The sequence below is a fragment of the Brienomyrus brachyistius genome, chromosome 6 (genome assembly GCF_023856365.1).
Source record: "Brienomyrus brachyistius isolate T26 chromosome 6, BBRACH_0.4, whole genome shotgun sequence".
Classification (NCBI taxonomy): domain Eukaryota; kingdom Metazoa; phylum Chordata; class Actinopteri; order Osteoglossiformes; family Mormyridae; genus Brienomyrus; species Brienomyrus brachyistius.
This window is the reverse complement of record NC_064538.1, coordinates 29,213,454-29,235,285: the sequence shown is the minus strand read 5'-3', so window position 1 is coordinate 29,235,285 and position 21,832 is coordinate 29,213,454. Positions and strand designations below refer to the sequence as shown.

At 39.6% G+C, this 21,832-nt stretch overlaps 1 protein-coding gene across 3 annotated transcripts; it reads right to left on the bottom strand.

Moving 5' to 3' along the window:
* Positions 1-279: 279 nt before the first annotated feature.
* On the bottom strand, positions 280-20,455 carry mybl2a (v-myb avian myeloblastosis viral oncogene homolog-like 2a). 3 transcript variants are annotated; one of them, XM_049017702.1, is made up of 9 exons: positions 20,061-20,455; positions 14,712-14,798; positions 11,520-11,591; positions 11,334-11,426; positions 11,013-11,233; positions 10,420-10,570; positions 8,185-8,244; positions 5,541-5,756; positions 280-4,337 (listed from the first exon to the last, which is right to left on the bottom strand). In XM_049017702.1, the coding sequence occupies exons 1-9, from the start codon at positions 20,403-20,405 to the stop codon at positions 2,412-2,414; spliced, it is 3,171 nt and encodes a 1,056-aa protein (XP_048873659.1). In that variant the 5' UTR covers positions 20,406-20,455; the 3' UTR covers positions 280-2,411. The 3 variants fall into 3 exon arrangements, with proteins under 3 accessions (XP_048873659.1, XP_048873661.1, XP_048873660.1); XM_049017704.1 differs by lacking the exon at positions 20,061-20,455 and adding an exon at positions 15,925-16,170 and having other exon boundaries at positions 14,712-14,802; XM_049017703.1 differs by lacking the exon at positions 5,541-5,756.
* Between the last annotated feature and the right edge of the window lie 1,377 nt (positions 20,456-21,832).

Sequence of the window (21,832 nt, the reverse complement as noted above, 5' to 3'; positions counted from 1 at the left end):
AACTCATATTTATCACATTCGTAAGTCACAGCACCTGAAAACTGGTAAATTTGCAGGACTCAAGTTCCCATACACTGCAGATCTAACCCAGAATAGATTTTTTTGAATCTATGAATGAATTTAAATATTCTAGTTAGGCTACACTATTTATTCATAGTAAGGCTGGTAGGTGACACCTGTTACACACATTAGTGACCATTACTGAAAAACGACATCTGATAGGACTCTCAAAAGGATATCACACTCAGGTTTAACATTCAATGACGTAAAAAGGCTAAATTTGAATTGAAAATTGTTTTATTTTTCTGGATGTATGAGCAAGAGAGATGCACTTAACTGAGTGTACACTCCAGGAAAAAGGCAAACTGTGCTACACTGCATCCCATGGCAGATTGGGGGGGGGGATAGGGTGCTCAGAACAGACAAAACATTTCATAATGCCATCATGAGACACAAGTCAATGGAACAGAATAACAGAAAAGTATAAAATAATTTTTGTTTTGTTTGGAACCAGCTAACAGCTAGCTAACAGTTTTCCCAACAAAACAGAGTACGTATTACAATTACAATATTGTCGGATGATAGCTAATTTGACTTCGGAAAACAAAAGAGTGGTGCCAGACCATATGTTTACAGATAAAGCTCAGTTCTAAGTCTTAGACAAGCTGACAAGGTGCAGTAAAGGAAAGGGTCACCGGCCAGGACATTTGCACACAATTTGATAAAATGTCAAAAACACTTCAACCTTAGAGTGAGTGAAATCATTAAGCAGCAAGCTGAAAATGAAATGCTCCAGGGTCATTAAATACAGCAACTCATCTTCATTACACGTAATGCCATCTAATTACATCATTTAATGGGAACCTGGGAGGAGGCTTTACATTCCCAGACATCAGATATCAACATTAATGTAAGTAATAAGTTGTAATTGAGGTCAACCATGCCCACTTATTCAAGTTAATGTTCCCATGAACTTAACCTCTTAAAGGGAAAAAAATTATATTCACTAATTTCTAAATGTTCATTTAAGAGTTTCATCTTTTTACAGCATTTTATAACAGAGAAATTGCATTAACATAATGCACAAATAGCCCTGTAATCATAATACATTTTCAATAGCCAGTAAGAATTAACAGCATAAGAATTCATTCCCCTAAAATTCTTTATGATACCAATTCGACACGGGGTTTAAAAATGTGTAATGATCAGATAGCCCATTATAAATTACAGTAATATCAGGCAGTCCCACTGGACAAGGCACCATTCAGCACATAAGTGCATAAAGCTGCATATTTTTCGAGACCCTCATCAGCAGTAACATGTAATCCTCAGAATTCTTAAGGAATTTGGCTACATAAAAACCCCTACTGGGCTAGAGAGTAGAGATGAAAGTAATTTTTTTCCTGTTTCCTAACTTGCTTACATGTTGGTGTTTAAGACAAATGTATGCTTGGATTTATGTACCGCTGTTCTGACTTAAATGGTGACATTTAGTAAACTTTGCAGTTTAATATTAATGTAGAAAATAATTGTGTAAATGGACATCTGCAATCAAACCATTTTAAAAAACTGAACCAATCTCTTCCCAGTAACCAAATTTGAACAGAAATACAAGGAGTTAAAGAACTGTAGGTATAAGCCAAAAGCAGCTTAAACAAGAGGTAGGTGTTTCAGCGCAAATACAATTAAGAAACATCACATGGTCTTAAAAAAGTACAGTTTTCGAAGTACAAATAATGAAACAATTTGCAAGATTATGAGCGGTCAATTATCCACAACTGACAAATGGGGTAATTCTTAATTCAATATGAATTCAACTGTTATCCACTGGTACTGGTTCTTGACCCAAAATGTGAAGTATAAAGATACGACTACATTGTATTCTGACCTCAAGAGTCATCTTAAAAGGATGCATAGTTACATGCGTCTCTCTCAATTTTACGTACGTACACACACACACACACACACACACACACACACACACACACACACACACACACACACACACACACACACACACACACACACACACACACACACACACACACACCTCAACAGATAATATTCAGAGACCAACTGAAGCTGTGATTGTTAATATAGAGGGATGCCTCCTATTTTTCCAAACAATATATAACAAAATTAAATGATTAAATTTATTTGGTAAATTCATCTATAAAGGTACAAATCAAAGCTTGGTATATTACAATCATGTTAAATTGGGGGGGGGGGTTCTAAATTTTAAACAACCCTCCATGATCACACATAATTTCATCATTCTTTTGACACCAGAAAAACATTTCCAGTTAACTTGAAGGTGGTAAAATCGGCTTGATGCTGGAGAAGGATGACCTTCGGCTTACTGCTGTTCATTCGCTGAGGTGTCCTACTCTACCCAAGCATCAAAGTTCAGTTTACCGTTTCCCGTTTTTCAGCTTTATTGATTCTCTGTACAATACCAGTCTCTCGGTAGTGTGGGGCGGCAGCTTATTCCTCTTGGCCCGTACAATGCAGCTAGCAAGGGGGAACAGACGATCAAAGCCTCTCGAAGTGGCGGGTACAGCTAGCAGCTTGCGGGAAAGGCTCCGCAGCTGAGGAAAGCGTGTTGCTTCCCGCCAGAAAACCTGGGTGGACCTGTCACCATCCAGCAAGGGCTCCGACAGGTAAAGTTCCAACTCGGAAAGCTTCATGTGTTTAGCGGGCGGCTGAAAGAAGCTGAAGATCTTTTTGCGCTTGATGTTGCTGCCCGGAGGAGAGCTCGATGTGTCTGCTTCCTCATGGCATTGCTCCACATTTTCTGTTTTTACACACCCATCCTCTGGCAAGTTCCAGGTGTCCATGTCTTCCAATGCAGACTCCACTAGTGTCCTTGCTTGGAATTTGGAAGGGGCTGACAAGGTGACACCCTCTGTCTCCAGTTTGGCATCTTCAAAGGGCTGCAGTTTGATGCGAGGATCAAGAACCGTGGCCAGGATCAAGTCCCTTTGCAGAAGGAGGGGCTGGAAGCGAGCATGCAAGCCCGTACGAAGGCTCTTACTAAAGTGACTGTAATTAGTGGACCTAATAGATAAGGTCTTGTCAAGGCCAATAAGAGATGGGATGATGAGGGAGAAGGTGACACCCTCTTCCTGTAGAACCTGGATGGCCTCCTCAAAGGGCTCCAACAGGCCAATGATGTCCAGCACCTGTTCCCGCTTGGCCCGCACTACTGGAGGGGAGTTTGACGTGTCTTTGGCCTCAATGCGGGCCTGTGCCAACAGAGTCATGACTGAGCCCCACACAGCCTCCTGCACCATCCGGCGCACCGCCACAAAGGTGGAGTTCCAACGGAAGCTGCTGAGGCTGTGCGGGGGCCCAAGAGAAAGGCCACACTCCTTCACCAACATCTCATTCCAGTAGCCACTGTGGCGGAAGAAGCATACCACATTCTGCACCTGAGACAGTACGTTCTCCACTACACGCGAGTTCTTCAGGGCCTCTTTGATAACCAGCTGCAGCAGGTGGGCAATAGAGTTGACCCTTGTGCCGAACTGAATATCAGAAAACTCGTCTGAAGAGGCTGGGAAATCATCCAGAAAGCTTAGCATCTCTTCCTCATCGGGGTCGTTTCTCAAGGAGGAACGTATGATTTTATAATCACAGAAGAGACTGTTGGTGGCAATGGTGGTCTTGGCCTCATTAGTAATGATGTAGCCAATGTTATGGGGAAACAAACCATAGCTCAACAACACAGCCTCAAGCTCACGGGCCACCGATGACATAATGTTCTTGCGACTCAGGTGACGGAAGGCAACAGTGGGACGATGGATATTCCAGTAGTCATCAACAAAGTGCAGCTGGACAGCAATGATTGGCTCAGCATACTGACTACTCCACAAGTCCAAGGTGACATGGATAACAGCATCACCTCCACTCATGGCGATGCAGCATTTCAACTCACGAATAAGATGGGGCTTGACAGTCTTCTCCACTTCATCATACAACTTCAAACCCACAGTGCGTTGTGAGAGCCTTGGGTACCGAGCATCCACCACTGACATGAAGCTGCGGAAACCAGAGCCTTCCACAAAGTTAAGCGGCAGCATGTCTTCTGCAATCATGCGCAAAATTGCTTCAGTAATACTCTTGTGGCGACTTGGCTGGGAAGAGCCAGAGCTGGAAGAAGAGGTGGGAGTCGGGGGAGATGTAGAGCTGGTGATATGGCCAGCAGAGGGGCTTGAGGCCTCTTTCATCACCACACCAGATGGTGGAACAACAGCTTTCAGCTTTGGAGTGGACGATTCCTTCCTAAATTTCAATTTTGTCTTTTGATCCATTTTGATATCTTTTGCATGTTTTGTCTAAAGAGAGAGAAAGCAAATATCAGTTCTCTGTAACGAACAACATAAACATGCAGTCAATATTACCAGCACCATGCTTAACCTCACATAGCATGTAGAGTATGCAAAACCCCTTCAATAAGTTCTACAAGATTATAGACTAATGTGCACTTGTTTAATCTCTCAGAATAATTTTCTGTAACATCAATATAATGCTTGCATATAAACAATTTGTTATATAATTTATACAAAGGAAAAGCCATGGCAGATTGGTTAGCAATAATGCATTAAGACAAATAGATTTAGAGCAAAAAAGCACAGACACCTAACAATGTGTTATCCTGTTAAACCATCAATGCAGTCAAATGTAGCAACATAATACAAATAGGTCTACTAGAAATAACACAATTTAAGTTGCGTCAAAAATGTACTTTTTAGAAGCACAATGATTAAAGCTTAAATTGCACCAAAAGGACAAGAGCAAATTAAATTTAAATTCCATTACCAGGATTCACCACTAGCTGCAACTAAATGGCAAATGGGCTAACAAATCATGTCCAACAACTTTACACACACTTTGCATTCCTTTCAATTTTGGGATCCTTAGTCAACCAGTTACAATATTTGAGATTAGCAAGCCAAGCAGATGAAAAACTGCATTTCCCCATTGTGAGCACAGTAAATTGCAAGTTAGCCTATATCAGTATTTCCTGCTGGAGATTAGCCAAGCATGTACCCCCCCTGCCCCCCCCCATGTACCCCCCAGACATCCCCCGATCCTTTGATTGGCATCACTGTGCACCTCGCATGCACAATCTGGCACTGACAACAAGTTCACATTGGTGATTTCATCAAAAACGTCCAATAAGCAAATACAGAGTTTTTTTTTTTATATTTGTAGGGCAATTTGTTGAAATAGTTTCACCCCCTCCCCCATCTCGAACTGAGAAGACCCTCCAAAAAGGAGAAAGCTGCATGACATTAGTGGGTAGTTAGCGAAGTTACAAGTTGAGTTATACTGGTTGATCAAATAAATCATAACTACTAGAGCATACAATAGCGATGTGGGCCACTTGGATCGGCAGAAAGTCAAGGCTACTTTTGTTGCTTTGCAATTGAAGATTGACCCCAAAAACAAAGGCAAAAGCAAATAATGCATAAATGTTTCTTTTAAAAGGAATTCAAAAAGAGCCCTTGTGCCTCGCATGAGGAAGTTAAACTCACCCCCTCTGTGAGCTCCAGCGCCTCCCTGCAGGCGGAGCCAGGTGTGGGTGAGAGGAAGCCTGCACTGTCCACAAACCAGCGACTGGGACGTACATCTTCCAAAGAGTCAACCTCAGTTTTTGGAGTCAACGTCCCAAGAAGTTGACTGGAGGAGGCAATTTCAGGGGAACGATTCTCCCCAGCTCTGACACTTGAGGCAGATGAAGGTGAGGCCTCCTAAAGAGACAAACACTTTACTGAAACTGGCCAGTGCTCCTTTCTCTAGGACATCACCTATCCCTCAAGTAATGTTAATGTTCAGGTGAAGGTTTGGCATCACAAGTAGTTGAAGTATACATGATAAAATGGCATGTGTCACTGTTATGAGTCTGCAAACTACAAGTGCAAAAAAAAAAAAGACTTAGGCTTCAGAAGGATGGTGGAGGCCAAGAATCTACAGATTAGATGAACGGTGAGATCAGCAGCAAACTGATGCAAAACTTTACTAGTAAAAGCCAAAGCAATAAGTAAATTAAAACAGAAGGCAAATTAATGACTATCAGATTAAAAAGGAGAAAAACACAACCAAGTGACAGCAAGACACCAAGACAAAACAGACAGCCAACTACAGTCTTTAAAGTGACTAAGATGCCAGGGAAAATAAATAGGATTTTAAATTTAACTTAAAAACATCATTTGTAGGAGAGGCAGGACTGTTCCAGAGTCTTAGAACAGCTACTGAGAATGCCCGGTCACCTTTAAACTTTGAGACCATGGAACATCTAAAAACATTTGGTCAGAGGATAGTAGGGCTCAAGCAGTAGAATGGTGACTTAATCAAGTCAGAAATATACAGTTGTGGCCAAAAGTTTTGAGAATGACAAGTATTGGTTTTCACCAAGTTTGCTACTTCAGTGTTTGTAGACCTTATGCTTCTATAATGAAGTATAATTACAAGCATTTCATAAGTGTCAAAGGCTTTTATTGACAATGACATTAAGTTTATGCAAAGAGTCAATATTTGAAGTGTTGGCCCTTCTTTTAAAAGACCTCTGCAATTTATCCTGACATGCTGTCAATCAACTTCTGGGCCAAATCCTGACTGATGGCAGCTCATTCTTGCATAGTCAATGCTTGGCGTTTGTCAGAATTTGTGGGTTTTTGTTTGTCCACCTGCCTTTGAGGATTGACCACAAGTTGTCAATGGGATTAAGGTGTGGGGAGTTTCCTGGCCAGGGACCCAAAATGTTGATGATGATGTGTTCCCCGAGCCACTTAGTTATCACTTTTGCCTTGTGGCATGGTGCCCCATTATGCTAGGAAAGGCATTGTTCTTCACCAAACTGTTTTTGGATGGTTGGGAGTAGTTGTTCTCTAAGGTTTGGTACCATTCTTTATTCATGGTTGTGTGAGTGAGCCAACTCCCTTGGCTGAGAAGCAACTCCACACATGAATGGTCTCAGGATGCTTTACTGCTGGCATGACACAGGATTGATGGTCATGCTTATCTTTTCTTTCTTGGACAATCTTTTTTCCAGATGCCCCAAACAATCGGAAAGGGGATTCAGAGAAAATGACTTTACCCCAAGACCTCAGCAGTCCAATCCCTGTACCTTTTGCAGAATATCAGTCTGTCCCTGACATTTTTCTTGGAGAGAAGTGGCTTCTTTGTTGCCCTTCTTAACATCAGGCCATCATCCATTAGCCTTCGCCTCACTATGCCTGCAGATGCACTCACACCTGCCTACTGCCAATCCCAAGCAAGCTCTGTACTGGTGTTGCCCCAATCCCACAGCTAAAACTGTACGAGATGGTCTTGGTGCCTGTTGGAATTTCTTGCGCACCCAAAGCCTTCTTCACCATAATTGAACCTCAGCTCCTTGAAGTTCTTGATGATCTGACAAATGGTTGATTCAGGTGCAATCTTACTTGCAGCATTATCCTTGCCTGTGATGCACTTTTTGTGCAAAGCAATCATGACTGCATGTGTTTCTTTGCAGGTACCCATGGTTAACAGAGGAGGATTTCAAGCATCACCCTCCTTTTAAAGCATGCAGTCTCCTATTCTAACTCAATCAGCATGAAAGAGTGATCTCCAGCCTTGTCCTCGTCAACACTCTCACCTGTGTTAACGAGAGAATCACTAAAATGATTTCAGCAGGGTTTTATTGGGATTAAGTTCATTTTCATGGCAAAGATGGACTTCGCAATTAATTGCAATTCATCTGACCACTCTTCATGACATTCTGGAGTATATGCAAATTTGCATCGTAAAAATGGCAACAGACTTTGTGAAAATTAATATTTGTCATTCTCAAAACTTTTGGTTACAGCTGTAGCTTGGAATCATGTCATGAAGTGCTTTAAAAACAGATAAAACTTTAAATTCAACTCTATTTGGCTGGCAGCCAGTGCAAAGTTGCAAGCATGGGAGCGGCAGCCCTACGCGGGAGTAATGCTCTCTTTTCTTGCTCCCTGTCAGGAGTCTCTCAGTTGCATTTTGGAAAAACTGCAGGTATGACAAGCTTGACTTACAGATTCCCAAGCAGAAAGTGTTACAGTAGTCAACACAAGATAACTTCATGTTGTCAAAGAAACCCACTTTGTAGTACAGGCTCAAGGTGTGTGAGAAAATATCATTGCTAAACATGCCCTACATTCTTACCTGCTCCTCAGTGTCTGGTACAGGGTCAGCATCCAAGACAACATCACAGTGGAACTCCATCTACAAAGAATAGATGCACATCTGCTACACAGGTACATGGCATTAAACAAAGGTGGAATCACCCATAAGTGCTAAGATGTTACAGTACTGCAACCATGCATCGGGGGTATTTCAAAATAAGTGCAAGGTCAATGACTGAGAATCACAATGTAAATTAGGTTTATTTCTCAAAACTGAACTGCAAATTTTCCTTCGTTTCTCCATGCTGATTGAATTTTTTTTCAGTGTATAAAAAAATCAGGATTTTTACATTATTCATACTGAATTTAGTTTACTGATTTTAAAACTTGACTCTAAATGTACTCTCTTACATTACACAAGGGCTAAGTTCAAGGACTTAAAGTGTTTTAGAATTAATCTGGCTAGCCCTTATAAACAGTAAGGCTACATATAGAGTCTAGGTTAATGGATCTGGCTTATGTACTTCTCTCATCATTCTCTGCTTACATCTCCACCCCCAAGACAACCTTCTACCAAGAGAATGCCATCCTTGACCACCCTCCTCCACCCACTATCCACCACCCTAACTACTGATGATTTTGATACTGTCTTCCATGTGAAGGTTGCAACCACACACATCCAGTTCTCTGCCCCCTGCACAGTTCATTTCCCTCATTCACCCACTTCACCAGCCTGGATATATCTAACCTTCTCATCCAAAGGACCACTACCCGTGCCCTGGATCCATCTACTCCAGGCCATTTCTCCTACACTAACTCCTACACTCACCTGATTAACTCATCTCTTAGGTTTCTGCTTAGATGTCTGCATGCATCAATGACATCACAGCCTTGATGAGGGACCAACAGCTCCAGGTAAATCTCTCCAAGACTGAGCCTCCTGACTTTCATGCCAGCCCTACCATCCACCATGACATTGCTGTACAGCTTGGATCATTTCTGTCCTATTCAAGGTCTGCCAGTAATCTAGGTGTAATGACAGACAACCATCTATTCTTCGCTGACCATGACAGTGCTATCCCTCTTCATTGACTCCCTAGACATCATCAGTGACTCACTCATCATTCAGTACTTCTGAAGTAGTACTCCTACTTCATTCCACGTTCTAACTATACATTGAATTTATTGGTTTATGGAACACAAATCAATAGCACACACTACACATTTAGAAACAATATAAGATCAGCGGTCATGAAATGGGAATATTTTCCCAATATATAAAAACAACAAAGGGCTGACAAAAGCTCTTCAGCAGTTTCTCGCTATGGCTTCCAGGTGGAACAATAATTCCGTTATTACCTACCTTTCCAATTTCAGTTCCACCAATATTGATAGCTCCCTTGATTTTACCATCAGAAATATCAGTGAAATTAGGGTACATTCGGTACACAACAAGCCCTCTGAAATTAAAACTCATTTTCAGTGGTGAGGAGCAAAAACGTCACGTGCAGCATGAATGTACCATTACAGACAAGCATGTGGTTAACTTAAGCACCTAATACAGTTACAAATTCCATACATGACCTAAAGCGTAATCCCATCCTTTAGTCAATCAGTGAAAGCCACATATCACTTAAGTGTATGTAGCTTTAAACAAGCCTCAGCTACCTATGATAGTTTCAATCTGTCTATGCAAGTATAGAACTTGCAGTGTTAAATAACTTGCTTAGAATTCCAATGCAAAAACACATAATTTCCACGTAAAGTTGTTTATCCCCACAATATATTCACAGAATTTTTTTGCCTCCACTCATATTAAAGAAAATATGGTCGTTCCGACCAGATGCACTTGCAATTGCGACCAAAAGGAGGATTCAGACTTGCCATTAACCTACTAAAATTCAAATAGAGTGGTTAACTTTTGTAAAACCCGACAACTTCATATTATCACTATGTTACAATTGCATGTAAAAATTCAGGACAACCTATTTATTTCCAGGGACATATTGACAATTTTCTGTGATGGGCTGGCCCCCCATCCTGGGTTGTTCCCTGCCTCGTGCCCATTGCTTCCGGGATAGGCTCCGGACCCCCCGCGACCCAGTAGGATAAGCGGTTTGGAAAATGGATGGATGGATGGATATTGACAATTTTACATTTTACTCTTCCATGACCAGAACATATATAAAAAAAAATACAGGTTATTAATTTTTCCTGGATGATTGGGAACCCTGCAAAACAAAAACAATTGCAAATATAAAGATCAAGGGCCAACCTGTTTATTGCGGTTGCAGTAAGTAGTGACTTCTCCGTGCTCCAGCTGGATTGGCAATGACAATGGGATGTCGTCTTCCTTGGCATAGAAACCCATCTCCACCTTACGTTTTATTGTGGAGTTCCAGTGGTTCTTTATTGCATTGTCTGTCCTGTTAGAGTCAAAACATAAATCACTTTAAATACCATCCCAAGACCATTATTCAAAGAACTGTTCAAAGCAGATTAAGCTTCATATAACGTAAATACAGAGAGAGCTTTAAGTAGGTGATTTATTAGAAAAAATGCGTTAGTTCTCTTGTGCATCAGACTAAACAGAAAACTGTAAATGAAAAACACACACGACAGGGAACAGTTAAGCATACTCTAGGCTACGATTTGTGCCTAGAAACTGGTGCAAGTGAACTAAGCTTGATGCATGTTTTACCTAAAATGGCAGAGTGGTGAAAAAATTGACATAGAAATAAAGAATATAACGTGTCATCAGATTCTCACTTAAGTTTTACTACTTATGTATATTAAGCTCTCAATCTTTTCAGTGCAGTGTGCAAGAATGCCTTTACAGTGGACTCTGAACCAGGGATATGAGCTTACCTCCCAGGCAAGAGCTTGGCAATTTCAGCCCAGCGGTTTCCCAGGACACACTGAGCCTTGTAGATGATGAGATCCTCTTCTGCAGTCCAGGAAGACTTTTTCACGTCCGGATTAAGGTGATTATGCCAGCGTTCACGACACTGCTTTCCCAATCGACCTTTTAGATGTCTAGCCACCAAAGTCCACTGTCTGGTGCCATACTTCTTTACCAGCTCAATGACCTTTGGGGCCAAGAGAATGCAAGATAAGTCAGATGCCTTTTTTTATTTGTGTGACCGTAAGATACCTTTGGGAATATCCAAACATTCCAAGAAAGATCACCTTTTCATCCTCCTCCTTTGTCCAGGGGCCTTTGACCAAGTCAGGATTCAAAACCTTCAACCACCGGTGCTGACACTGGTACTCTGTGCGTCCCTTCCAAGTAATAACAAAGCACAGTTTACAAAAACAGGTGCAATGAAAAAAACTTACAGTGTGAAAGCCGCCTAGAGTGAAGAAACAACTTACTGGCAAAAAACTGGCAATGCATTTCCAGTCATTCTGCCCAAAATTCTGAATCAGAGTCTTCAGACTTTCATCCTGAAGCAGAAAAACAGAATAACTGAATAAAGGTAAAATGACATGGTATTTTAATTGACAGAGAAAGAAAAGTCTTATTGAATACTTTCATCAAAATAAGCAAGTATAAAAACAGATCAAAAGCAGATCCTTCTGGCAGGTAAACTGCCACTTGAAACCTGAACACTCACATAGAATCTCATATCCAATTTTGGCTGGGTGATAAATGGTAGACAGTTGGCCCTCCCGATTGAAAATATCCCAAAAATATCCATAAAGTTTAAAAAAGCTAATCCTGAATGCGCCAAACAATGAGCACTACAATACAGTATAATAACTACAACTTAAACCTATTGTAAGGCGAAAATGCATTTTAATACAGTATGCCTAAGCTGACAAACATCATAGCCTAGCCTACCTTAAACACACTTAGAACACTTATATTAGCCTACAGATGGGCAAAATCATTCACACAAAGACTATTTTATAATAAAATGTATTGTATAATGTACTGAAAGTGAAAAATATTTACCCATCATAAAGTTGAAATATTGTAACATGGACCCTTGTAACCCAGGGCGTGTCTGTATTTACATAGCATTGACACTGTACTAGGTATTGTATATAATCAAGAGTTGTTTTTAAGTATGTAGGCATACGTGCATAGGTAATATATATAAATTGGCATGATATTTTGCATAAGGGACTTGAACATTTGTGGGTTTTGGTATCCGCAGGGGGTCCTGAGAGCAATTCCCCACAGATACCGCGGGACGACTTATCAAAATATTAATCTCCAGCAATAAGAAAATGAGAAACTTATCCCATCAAAGAAACAAATGCAATTCCACCAATAAAATGGACATGGCCAACAAATGCACTGAAAGCAGCAACTCATGTTGCCGTTTTGGGTGTACAATGAGTCATGGAATATATAGTGCTTACAGAAAGTCTTGAGAGGCTTGCTTAATTCAGTAAAAATGTTTCAGATTTATTGATTTAACAAGAATACCGACTTATAACAAGAATTTCATTTGACTGATCACAAAAATTTCATGTTGGAAAAAACAGTAGTTTTTGCTAAAACATTAATTTCAAGTAGTAATAAATTGTAAACCAAATTATAGTTCTAAATGAGCTTAAAAAAGGGTTGAGATGCAGCCGTTTTGAGTCGAAAGTTCACTCACAAGCAGCCTAATCAAGTGCTTTTCAATTAGTAAAATCTTTGCAATTACATAAAATACCAAACATTTGAATTTAGTATCCCTTTTGAAACCAATCAGTCAACAAAAAGAAAATGTCTGTGTGGAAGATTGCAGATGCATTATATGGACAAAGGTATCGGGACAGAACTCTTAATCATTGAATTCCGGCATTTCATTCAGACCAATTAACACAAGTATATAAAATCAAGAACCCAGCCATGCAGTCAAGTTTACAAACATTTGTGAAGGAATGGGTCGTTCTGAAGAGCTCACCAAATTCAAGTGTGCTACTGTCATTCAATGCCATCTTTGCAATAAGTCAGTTTGTGAAATATCATCAGCAAAAAGAACCTAAAGACAAGCCTTTGGTTAGCAAAAAATCATAATGAAAAGACTATTTCATTCTGGGAAAAGATCCCATGGTCTGATGATAAAATAGGTTTCAATCAGAGGGAAAGGTATATGAAAGGGACAGCTGAACATCCTGAAAGCACCACATCCTCTGTGACAAATGGTGGTGGCGGCTTGAAAGCACTGGCATGCACAGCAGCTTCAGGACCAGGGCACATAGTACTTATTGATGAAATGACTGTTGATGGTTCTCAAGTGATGAGTTCAGAAACCGACAGAAAAATAATGCCTGTATATGCCCAAAGATGGTTCTACACTACTGGGCCGTGGGCTTATCATGCAAGCTGATAATGACCCAAAACATACAGCTAGCCAGTTGGATACTCATTGCAAAGAAAAAAATGGAAAATACTGGAGTGACCAATGCCAAGCCTTGACATAAACCCAACAGAACGTGTTTTGCTTTCTGAAGAGGAAACACTACAATGAAAGATCAAAGAACAAGGCTGAGTCAAAAGAAAATGTAGAACAAGCATGGGTGGGCCTCAATTCTGAAACCAACAGCAAAAGTGTGCACTCTATGCATAGAAATTACAGCTATTGTTAAAAGTAAGGGGCATACAACAAATTAACTATTTTTCTTTTTAAAAAAAGGTTTAAACCTGAACCAACGCTTTTTGTGAGTTCTTTTAGAAGTATAATTTGGATTTTCAATTTATAACTATGCAATGCTTTAATTAAAACTACTGGCTGTTTCTATTGTGATGTATATTTTTGTAAACAACTGAATAGATAAAGTAATTACTTTTATTATAAAACCTATACATTTTGAACATTTTTCCTGAATTAAACAAGCGACCCGAGACTTTCTGTGAGCACTGCAAGAATGCTTCCTAAGAAGAAACGCTAAGTGTCAGTGAAAAAACAACAGCTCAGCAACCACAACATCTTTCTAAAAGGGAGGTATTGTGGAAAAACCGAGAGCAGAGACAGTGCTGGTATAACGGTACTTTGCCTATTTCATCTCAAACGCAAGTCTGGTGATGTGTACTGAACCGTGTGCCAGCTAAAACTGGAAACTTATTTCACCACTCGAAGCACTGCCATCCAAAACACAAGTGCTTACAATCACATATTCAACGTCAAACCTGCCCCCTAGAACCAGCAGAGGCAGTGAAAAAAAAAGCCCAGTGACGAACTGTACTGTCAGCATTTTCTAATGATACAGCCTAAAAAAATGTTTACTTTGTATGATCTATTAGAATTAGATTCTATTTTGCAAGTCCATTCAATTTGTGTTCAGTTTTTAAGTAATGTACTTAAAGGGAATCCAAAGAGAACTTTTAAGCAAAACTGGACCCTTGAAGTAAGAAATACGGACTTGAATAATACTGTAGTAATTATCAATATAAAAAAATTGTGGTGAAATGTTTCCTTATCTCCCAGTCCTATACCTGATACAGAAATGAGAAAATGCTGCTGAAAAGTCAACAAAACTAATCAAATTTTAAACAATACCATTCACTTGGAGAAAAAAAGTGTTTTTCTGTGAACTAATGAAATTGAAAGGAGCTGTGTAACTCACCTCCTCAGGGGTCCACTTTACCTTTAATTTCCCACATTCTCGTTGTTCAGCCACATCAGAGTCAGTATCCTGTATCTCCTCACCATCCTCACTAAAATGCAGAAAGAGGTAGGCATCCTGAATGTTAAGTGCACTGAAAACTCAAATCAACTCCCAAAATGGAATACTTCATTATTAACAATAGTTCACTGACAGATGGTTAGAACGGTTGGGAAATTACATTAAGGTTACACCAGTGATCTCTCAGATGGTAAGCAATACATTGCTCGTGCAGTGACCTTTGTAGCTGTCATGGCGCCACACCCACGGATTGTTGCAAGTTTAGGAGTGGCTCAAACCAGGATTCAGATGTCTTGACATCTAACTACAAGTCTCAAAAATTAATTTGCAACCTGACAGTGCAAATTCCTTATAGTGGGATTTATTATTCATTACTCTATAAACCGGCGCATTCTGTATTTATAAAGCGTTCCCTTGCAACGATCTTACTTGTTTACTCGGTCTCGTGTGTGTAACTTATAATGATCCACATGAATAATAGGTAACAGAACGAAACCAGCATTACCTTTCAATGTCCTAAAGACGGCTTAGATATTTTTGTGAGCACATGCTACCCTGTCATTTTAGAAAAGTGAATTATACAGTTTAAAGCTGTTGTTAATAATAACAATCGATATCCACGATCTCACTTCATACACCCTTGTAGTTGGTAAGCTGTTCAGTAAGTTAATTTTTAGACGGCAATATAACCGCTGCACTTTGATGTTTTAACTATGTGCAATTGGTGCATAAATATCCGGTGCACGTTTACTGAGGACCAGTGTGCGCGTAGCAACAGTGTAACGAATTCAAAACGAAGTGACGACCCGCTTGTCCTCGGACATTTGTCAAGAAAAATTTGCAACATTACGACATCGTGACGTTTTTAGGATTCGCTGAATGGTTAATTCTCCACAACAAAACAACGACCAAGGAGCGTGGCAAACGATGTAACTCGCGAATCCTTCCATCAAAACAAATCGATTACAGCTAACAGGCCAGCCGCTCGAGCTAGTAAACAAACTCGACTGTAACTGCAAATGTTTAGGGAGATACATGCACAAATATTCCAAGCTTCCAATCTAAAATCGTATTACACTTCTTCATACGGTAGACATAGTCACACCTAAAGTATCGTAAACACAACGTTAACAATAGGGTCCGGTGTGCTTACCCGCGCGGCCACCAGGACATTTCCCTGTTGCGGTGTCCTAATGTCCAGAAAAAGTCCAAATAATACAAAAACGGACGCCTCTACGGGCGTAAATCGCAGAGTGGTCGCACGGAGCGTAACACTCCCTAGTCAATTGTAAATCGATGAACAAATATGTTGTCGTTTTGCCCCAGAAATTCCAAATTATCAAGCCGTAGCTCGGACGTTTCAATTTCTATCTCGCGCCTAGAGTCTCTCGCAGGTTTTCCCGGGAGTGACGCGCGCGCCTGGGAAGAGGAAGTTGTTCGTATAACTCGGCGGTATGAAACTGCGCATGCGCAAGTGCAGCTTCAACGGAACTAAGCCCAAGCGCGGGAAAGTCGGGGTGAAGTATATTACATTGTGGCCGGCAGAAAAGTTACAAGTCAGATATTTTTAGTTCTGTGAACATAGTGTTGGGTATATCTTTATCTAACTACTGCAGTTAATTACGTTGATGACAAAGCACTGAATTATACTGTAAAAGTACTTGTTACAGGTGTTTGTGGGGCTATGTGCATACTCAGTTTTGCCATAGAAAGTCTCTCCAAACCTTAAACGTTTGTAGCTGCTTTGATTATGCGTGGCTTGCTTTAATAGTCTTGTTTCTATAATTTTACATCTTTGGAGCATTGTGGAGGTGTACACAGATGCCCAATATTCTGTGAACTTTGCGTAATATCCATATATGTTAGGGGATTTCCACCACAAATATGGGTTGTCATTGTCTAATGTTTCACTTATTATTAGGTTACTAACTAGTGCACTCTGATATCTTTCATCACTCTGTTACTATACTGACAATACTGACTCGGACAAACACTGACTGTAAAGAGTAGTGCAACTTGCTGCGTTCCATTATGACTAGTAGGCCTATACCCCTCCCGTCACCAGAAAAGGTTCTTTTCCATGGCAAACTCATTAACATCATGGCAATCAAACTCATCAGCATCTTCTTTTTATATATATATTCGTGTGTGTATGCACTTTTCTTTTTTTTCCCTTCCTTTGGTTCCTTTAAAGTTATGTAACTATATAGTTTATACTAATTTAAAATTACACATTTGAACAACACATTAGTGTTTTTTTTTCTTGTTTGGTCTGTTTGACCGTTATTTCTCCACACCCCCTGTGTGTGTGTGATAAGAATTACTCAGTGGTTTGACAGTGCTGATTAACCACATTCCTATTCTTAAGTTTGTGGGTGTCACTGAATAAAGGTACTGGTTGTGTCATATACCATGGTTGTGCACCATTCAGAATTGATTTCAGAATGGCCCTGAAATTGCAATTCAATTCGTGAATTTGAATTGCAGAATTTTGAGGAAGTACAATTAAAATGCAACTGAATTCAAATAAATCCATATACATAGCATGGGTGCAGCTTTTAATAATACAGCTTTATAAATCAATATAAATTGCATGTAAATGTTAACATAAACAGCATATACTGTTATAAAAATGTCCTGTTATTCAGAATGAAAGAACATTTGAGGTGTTACTTATAGACCAAATAATCTTTTTTCTCAGAATTTTCCTAATACTGTTGTGTGGCCGTGCAAGTTTTGTTATGGTGTCATATTTTTCTGCTTCGTTTTTATAAGTAATTGCTGTATGAATAAACATTTGCTATATGTTTATGCAGTAAAATAAAATATACTGTCTGTATTATTTATCTTCATTCAGAAATATTTACTTAGAAAAGAAACGTCCCAAACTCTTCTCATATATGAAAGTCAAAATAGTCCCTCATGTGTCGTTAAAGTTTCATTTGATGGTACCGTATAACTCAGTCATGTGTGTTTAGCAGGGGATCCCTACCCAGCACAATATGTCTACAAATACCTTGTTATAGCTACTGTCTCTTCAGCTGTTGTTAGAATATTCAATGTAGCAGGAAAAAAAATTAAAAACACTTCTAAAGATCATATGCTGATTAAATGTGACAATACTGAACAATGAGTCATGCATTGGAATAAAGTATAATTGCATTTACCATGATGTTTTGTTTTTCTGTAATACGAAAGTTGAAGTGAAAGATAATACTTATTTTTCTATACATAAGAAAATAAAAAGGAGCGATTGCATGAAACAGTCATTCTATTTTTGTATACATGTGTACATTTACTTTCTTTTAATGTTAAAATATAAACAAACTGTTAAGCAGCAAAGAATAACAGATACTACTTGTCACTTTATTCAAATAAGAGATGAGACTATTGTCATTGCATCAGAAATACAACAAAATTTGTTTGGTAGCTCACGGCTTGCCAGCAAAGAGGTATACATTAATGTACCACATTAATATAAAATACAATCTCGTAGACTTGGTAAATATAAACTATATATTGATCCAGTCAATGATGGTCAAGCCTCTCCTTCGCTCCCAAGACAAGAAATCAAACTTAAAACCGTCCATTGAGCTTGATATCACATCCGAAAACAGTGGATAAGAAATGCTGTCAAGCTGTTACCCTTAAATGTGTCAAAAGAAAACAAAATACACCTATGTCCAGGATCAGGTCACTCTCTGCCCTGACTGTTTTGAAGGTTTTCATACCAAAAAATAAAGGGAAAAATGTCAGTAGGCCTTTCCCAGTTTTCACATTAAAAATTAAAGGCTAACCTTATTCATTGTTCTTCATAAATTGTTCATGCTAAGACTACCGTTAATTCTGAAGAATTCAGCTACCTTGCATTTATGACTTTAATGTTAGTTCAATTTTAATGCTGTAGGCCAGTCTAAATAGCTGTATTCATAGTTCATTAATTGTTTTAGTGTTAATTTTAAATGAAATACGCAGATGATGCATTTTAAAGTATTCTAAGTGTTTTGCTTTTGATTATTTTTTTTTACTTAAAACAAGAAAAGATTCTGATTACTTTAACTATGCCTAAGGGGAAATTTTGTGTTTTTCAGTAACCATTTACATAAATAACAGGAACATACAGACACAAGATTGGCATAATGGTAGACACAGAACCAAATTACACTAAATGTACAAATATGCAAAAAAAATACCTGTGTGCAAAATAAATGTAAATGTGCATTGTACACTGTGGACTGCCTCAGAGACTCTTTTCCTGCACAGTGATCCATGGCATGGAAGGCTAAACTGGAAGAAAACTTTTGCATTTCTAAATGACAACATATTAGTGCGGACGTAGCCTTAGGATAAAACTTCATAAATGGTTGTTGAAAATGGGTTGACTGACTACTTCTCACAAATATCTCTTCCCTACAGTGCTGTTTTTCATAGAGACAAACATCTAGCGATAACATCTGATCAGGGATGGTTAACTACCCAACATTACATTTCATTCCATGAAACCGGAATCTTTGATAAACAGGTACTGAGTTCTGCTGTTCTGCTTCTGGAATACAGTGCAGGTTCGTCTCATTGTGTTTTCCAGGCTAATGATGAGAACTGGACTACTTTATTTTCATGGGTATAGGATTAGGGGGGAGATCAGGTAACTAGGAAGATTGTGCACACTCAGCTCACCCATTTCACATCCATGGGTTCCAGAAATAATTGGTTTTTGTTTTCTCTTTGCCTCAGTAATCCCTTTCACATACTGATGCTTGTTTCTGTCTTTGTTCCAGCAATTGTTGCCTGACACCTATGTTATTTTTTTCCTGATTTATGCCAGCATGGCTTGTCTTTGTTTGCCTCCCTGTTTAACATCACTTCAGTCCAGTCACTGTCCAGTCCAGACTGTTTCTTGTGGCATTCTCAATTAGTCTTCCAAACATTTATGCAGTACCAATTCCCTGTGAACCCAGACCACAAGGGAGGGAAACCCTCTGGGCTAGGGGACAATCCAGCAGAGTACTGCACGCACACTTGCAATCAGATGAGCAGTGAGCAGTTTACAGGCATCTGTTCAACTTATCGCAACTGTATAAAGTGCAGAGACGCCGAACTCCACACACAGAGCAGTGGTGGGATTTGAACCCCCAACTTTGGAATTATTAGGTGCTACCCATTTAACCATCATGTCTCCTTCTCACAGTGCTATTATTAAAAACGTCACCTATGGGTGGCAGGGATAGGCTTCAGGGTATTATAACGCTCTGATTTTCAGATTTTATGGATCAGTAAATGGAAATTGACTTGCCTTTGCTGGAGACTGTAGCTATTCCACTCAAACAGCACAGGTACAGTTCCTTTCGCCACTCGTGTCCTTCCGTTTTCTTTGACGGGTTTGACAAGTTGATCTGAAGTAAAATGCCTGCTACAAACCTTAGTGTTTTTCGTTACGTGGAACTTGTCACGGCAGATGTTTATAAGCCATTTCTTTCTTAGCTTCGCATCAGCGGGAAAGCAGTGAAAGCTCAAAATGCCATTAAATTTCGAGGATGCTGAGCACTGGGGGACGCAGCAGTGATCCGATCGTCTTTTCTGTTGCTTTTGGTAGATAAAGCTTTTAAAAACTTTCGGACGTTTACTGTTATTCATTTTAAATTCCTCGTGTAGCCGCCGACACAATTGATCGCGGTCAGACAGGAAATGCTGGAGCCATCATCTCTTTAAACGGAAGTACGTCACCCCGATAAGTGCAGGCAGATCGGCATAAAAAAATATGGCGGAGTGTGTGAACAGTGTCAGTTCGACAGTGTCGAAAAGGTGCAAATGTCTGTCATTGTAAGAATGACGTGGCTGCGGGCGCTCCGGCAAGTATGTCTTTCAACCTACCCCAAACAACTAAAGGTCAGAGACCTACAATACAGTATGTAAGGCTCCATTTTAAAAAATGGCGGAGGCGACTGACCATTTGTTTTGTACTTGTATAAGTATCCATAAGATTTTTTATTATTTTATTATTATTATTATTATTATTATTAGGGCGGCATGGTTTTGCAGTGGTTAGCACTGTTGTCTCACACCTCTGGGACCCGGGTTCGAGTCTTCGCCTGGGTCACGTGTGCGGAGTTTGCATGTTCTCCCCATGTCGTCGTGGGGTTTCCTCCGGGTACTCCGGTTTCCCCCCACCGTCCAAAAACATGCTGAGGCTAATTGTGAGTGAATGGCGTGTGAGTGTGCCCTGCGATGGGCAGGCCCCCCATCCTGGGTTGTTTCCTGCCTCGTGCCCATTCCTTCCGGGATAGGCTCCGGACCCCCCGCGACCCAGTAGGATAAGCGGTTTGGAAAATGGAAAATGGATGCATGGATTATTAGTATTAAACATTCCCTCTACTGGTTATACCATACCTAGCAGGTTGGAATGTTGAACAGACTTAAAGCTACAAACAAGATACAGCATGATACAGACAGGGGTGTATGCAGAGAATAGAGAAAGGAGGAAAATTAATCATAAAGGTAAGTTCATTCTGAATATGCATCAAGTGTCTTAACAGCTGTTTGTTTTTTAATCCATGCAAGGTCTGGAAATAAAGTCCTATTTCTAAGTCCTGGATCCTTGGTTCCTTCTTTGCCCATTTACACTGACGAATAAAATATTTCCCATGTAAAATAAAAAGGATCAATATACATTTCCTATTACATTCAATATCAGTCTTTTCCAATTTAATTTTTTTTCTAGCATAAAACACATTAAATAAATGTTCAACTTCCAACCAAAAAAATGGACATACATACAGTCGTAAAATATGGTGAGAAATGTACTCAGTGCTGTACTCAAAGAAAATACAATGTTCATCAACTCCAACTTTAAGTCTTTGTAATATCTGGATTGATGGATAAATTAAATGGAAAAATCTTGAAGGACACCTTTTAAAGATTCCATTTATTGGTGACAAAATCTGTTATTATGATTACAAATAAGTTTCCAATTGACACTACACTACTTTAATCAATCAATTTTCTGCTTGGGGTATTGAACGTGTCCAACACATTTTCCTGAACAGTTTTTTTAAAACATCTAT

Excerpts from the sequence above, each read along its gene's own strand:
- mybl2a (XM_049017702.1), bottom strand. The coding sequence starts at position 20,405 with ATGAATAACAGTAAACGTCCGAAAGTTTTTAAAAGCTTTATCTACCAA. Across the intron at positions 5,757-8,184 it reads TACCAGACACTGAGGAGCAG|GAGGCCTCACCTTCATCTGC; the intron begins GTAAGAATGTAG and ends TTGTCTCTTTAG. Across the intron at positions 4,338-5,540 it reads CGCTGGAGCTCACAGAGGGG|ACAAAACATGCAAAAGATAT; the intron begins GTGAGTTTAACT and ends CTCTCTCTTTAG.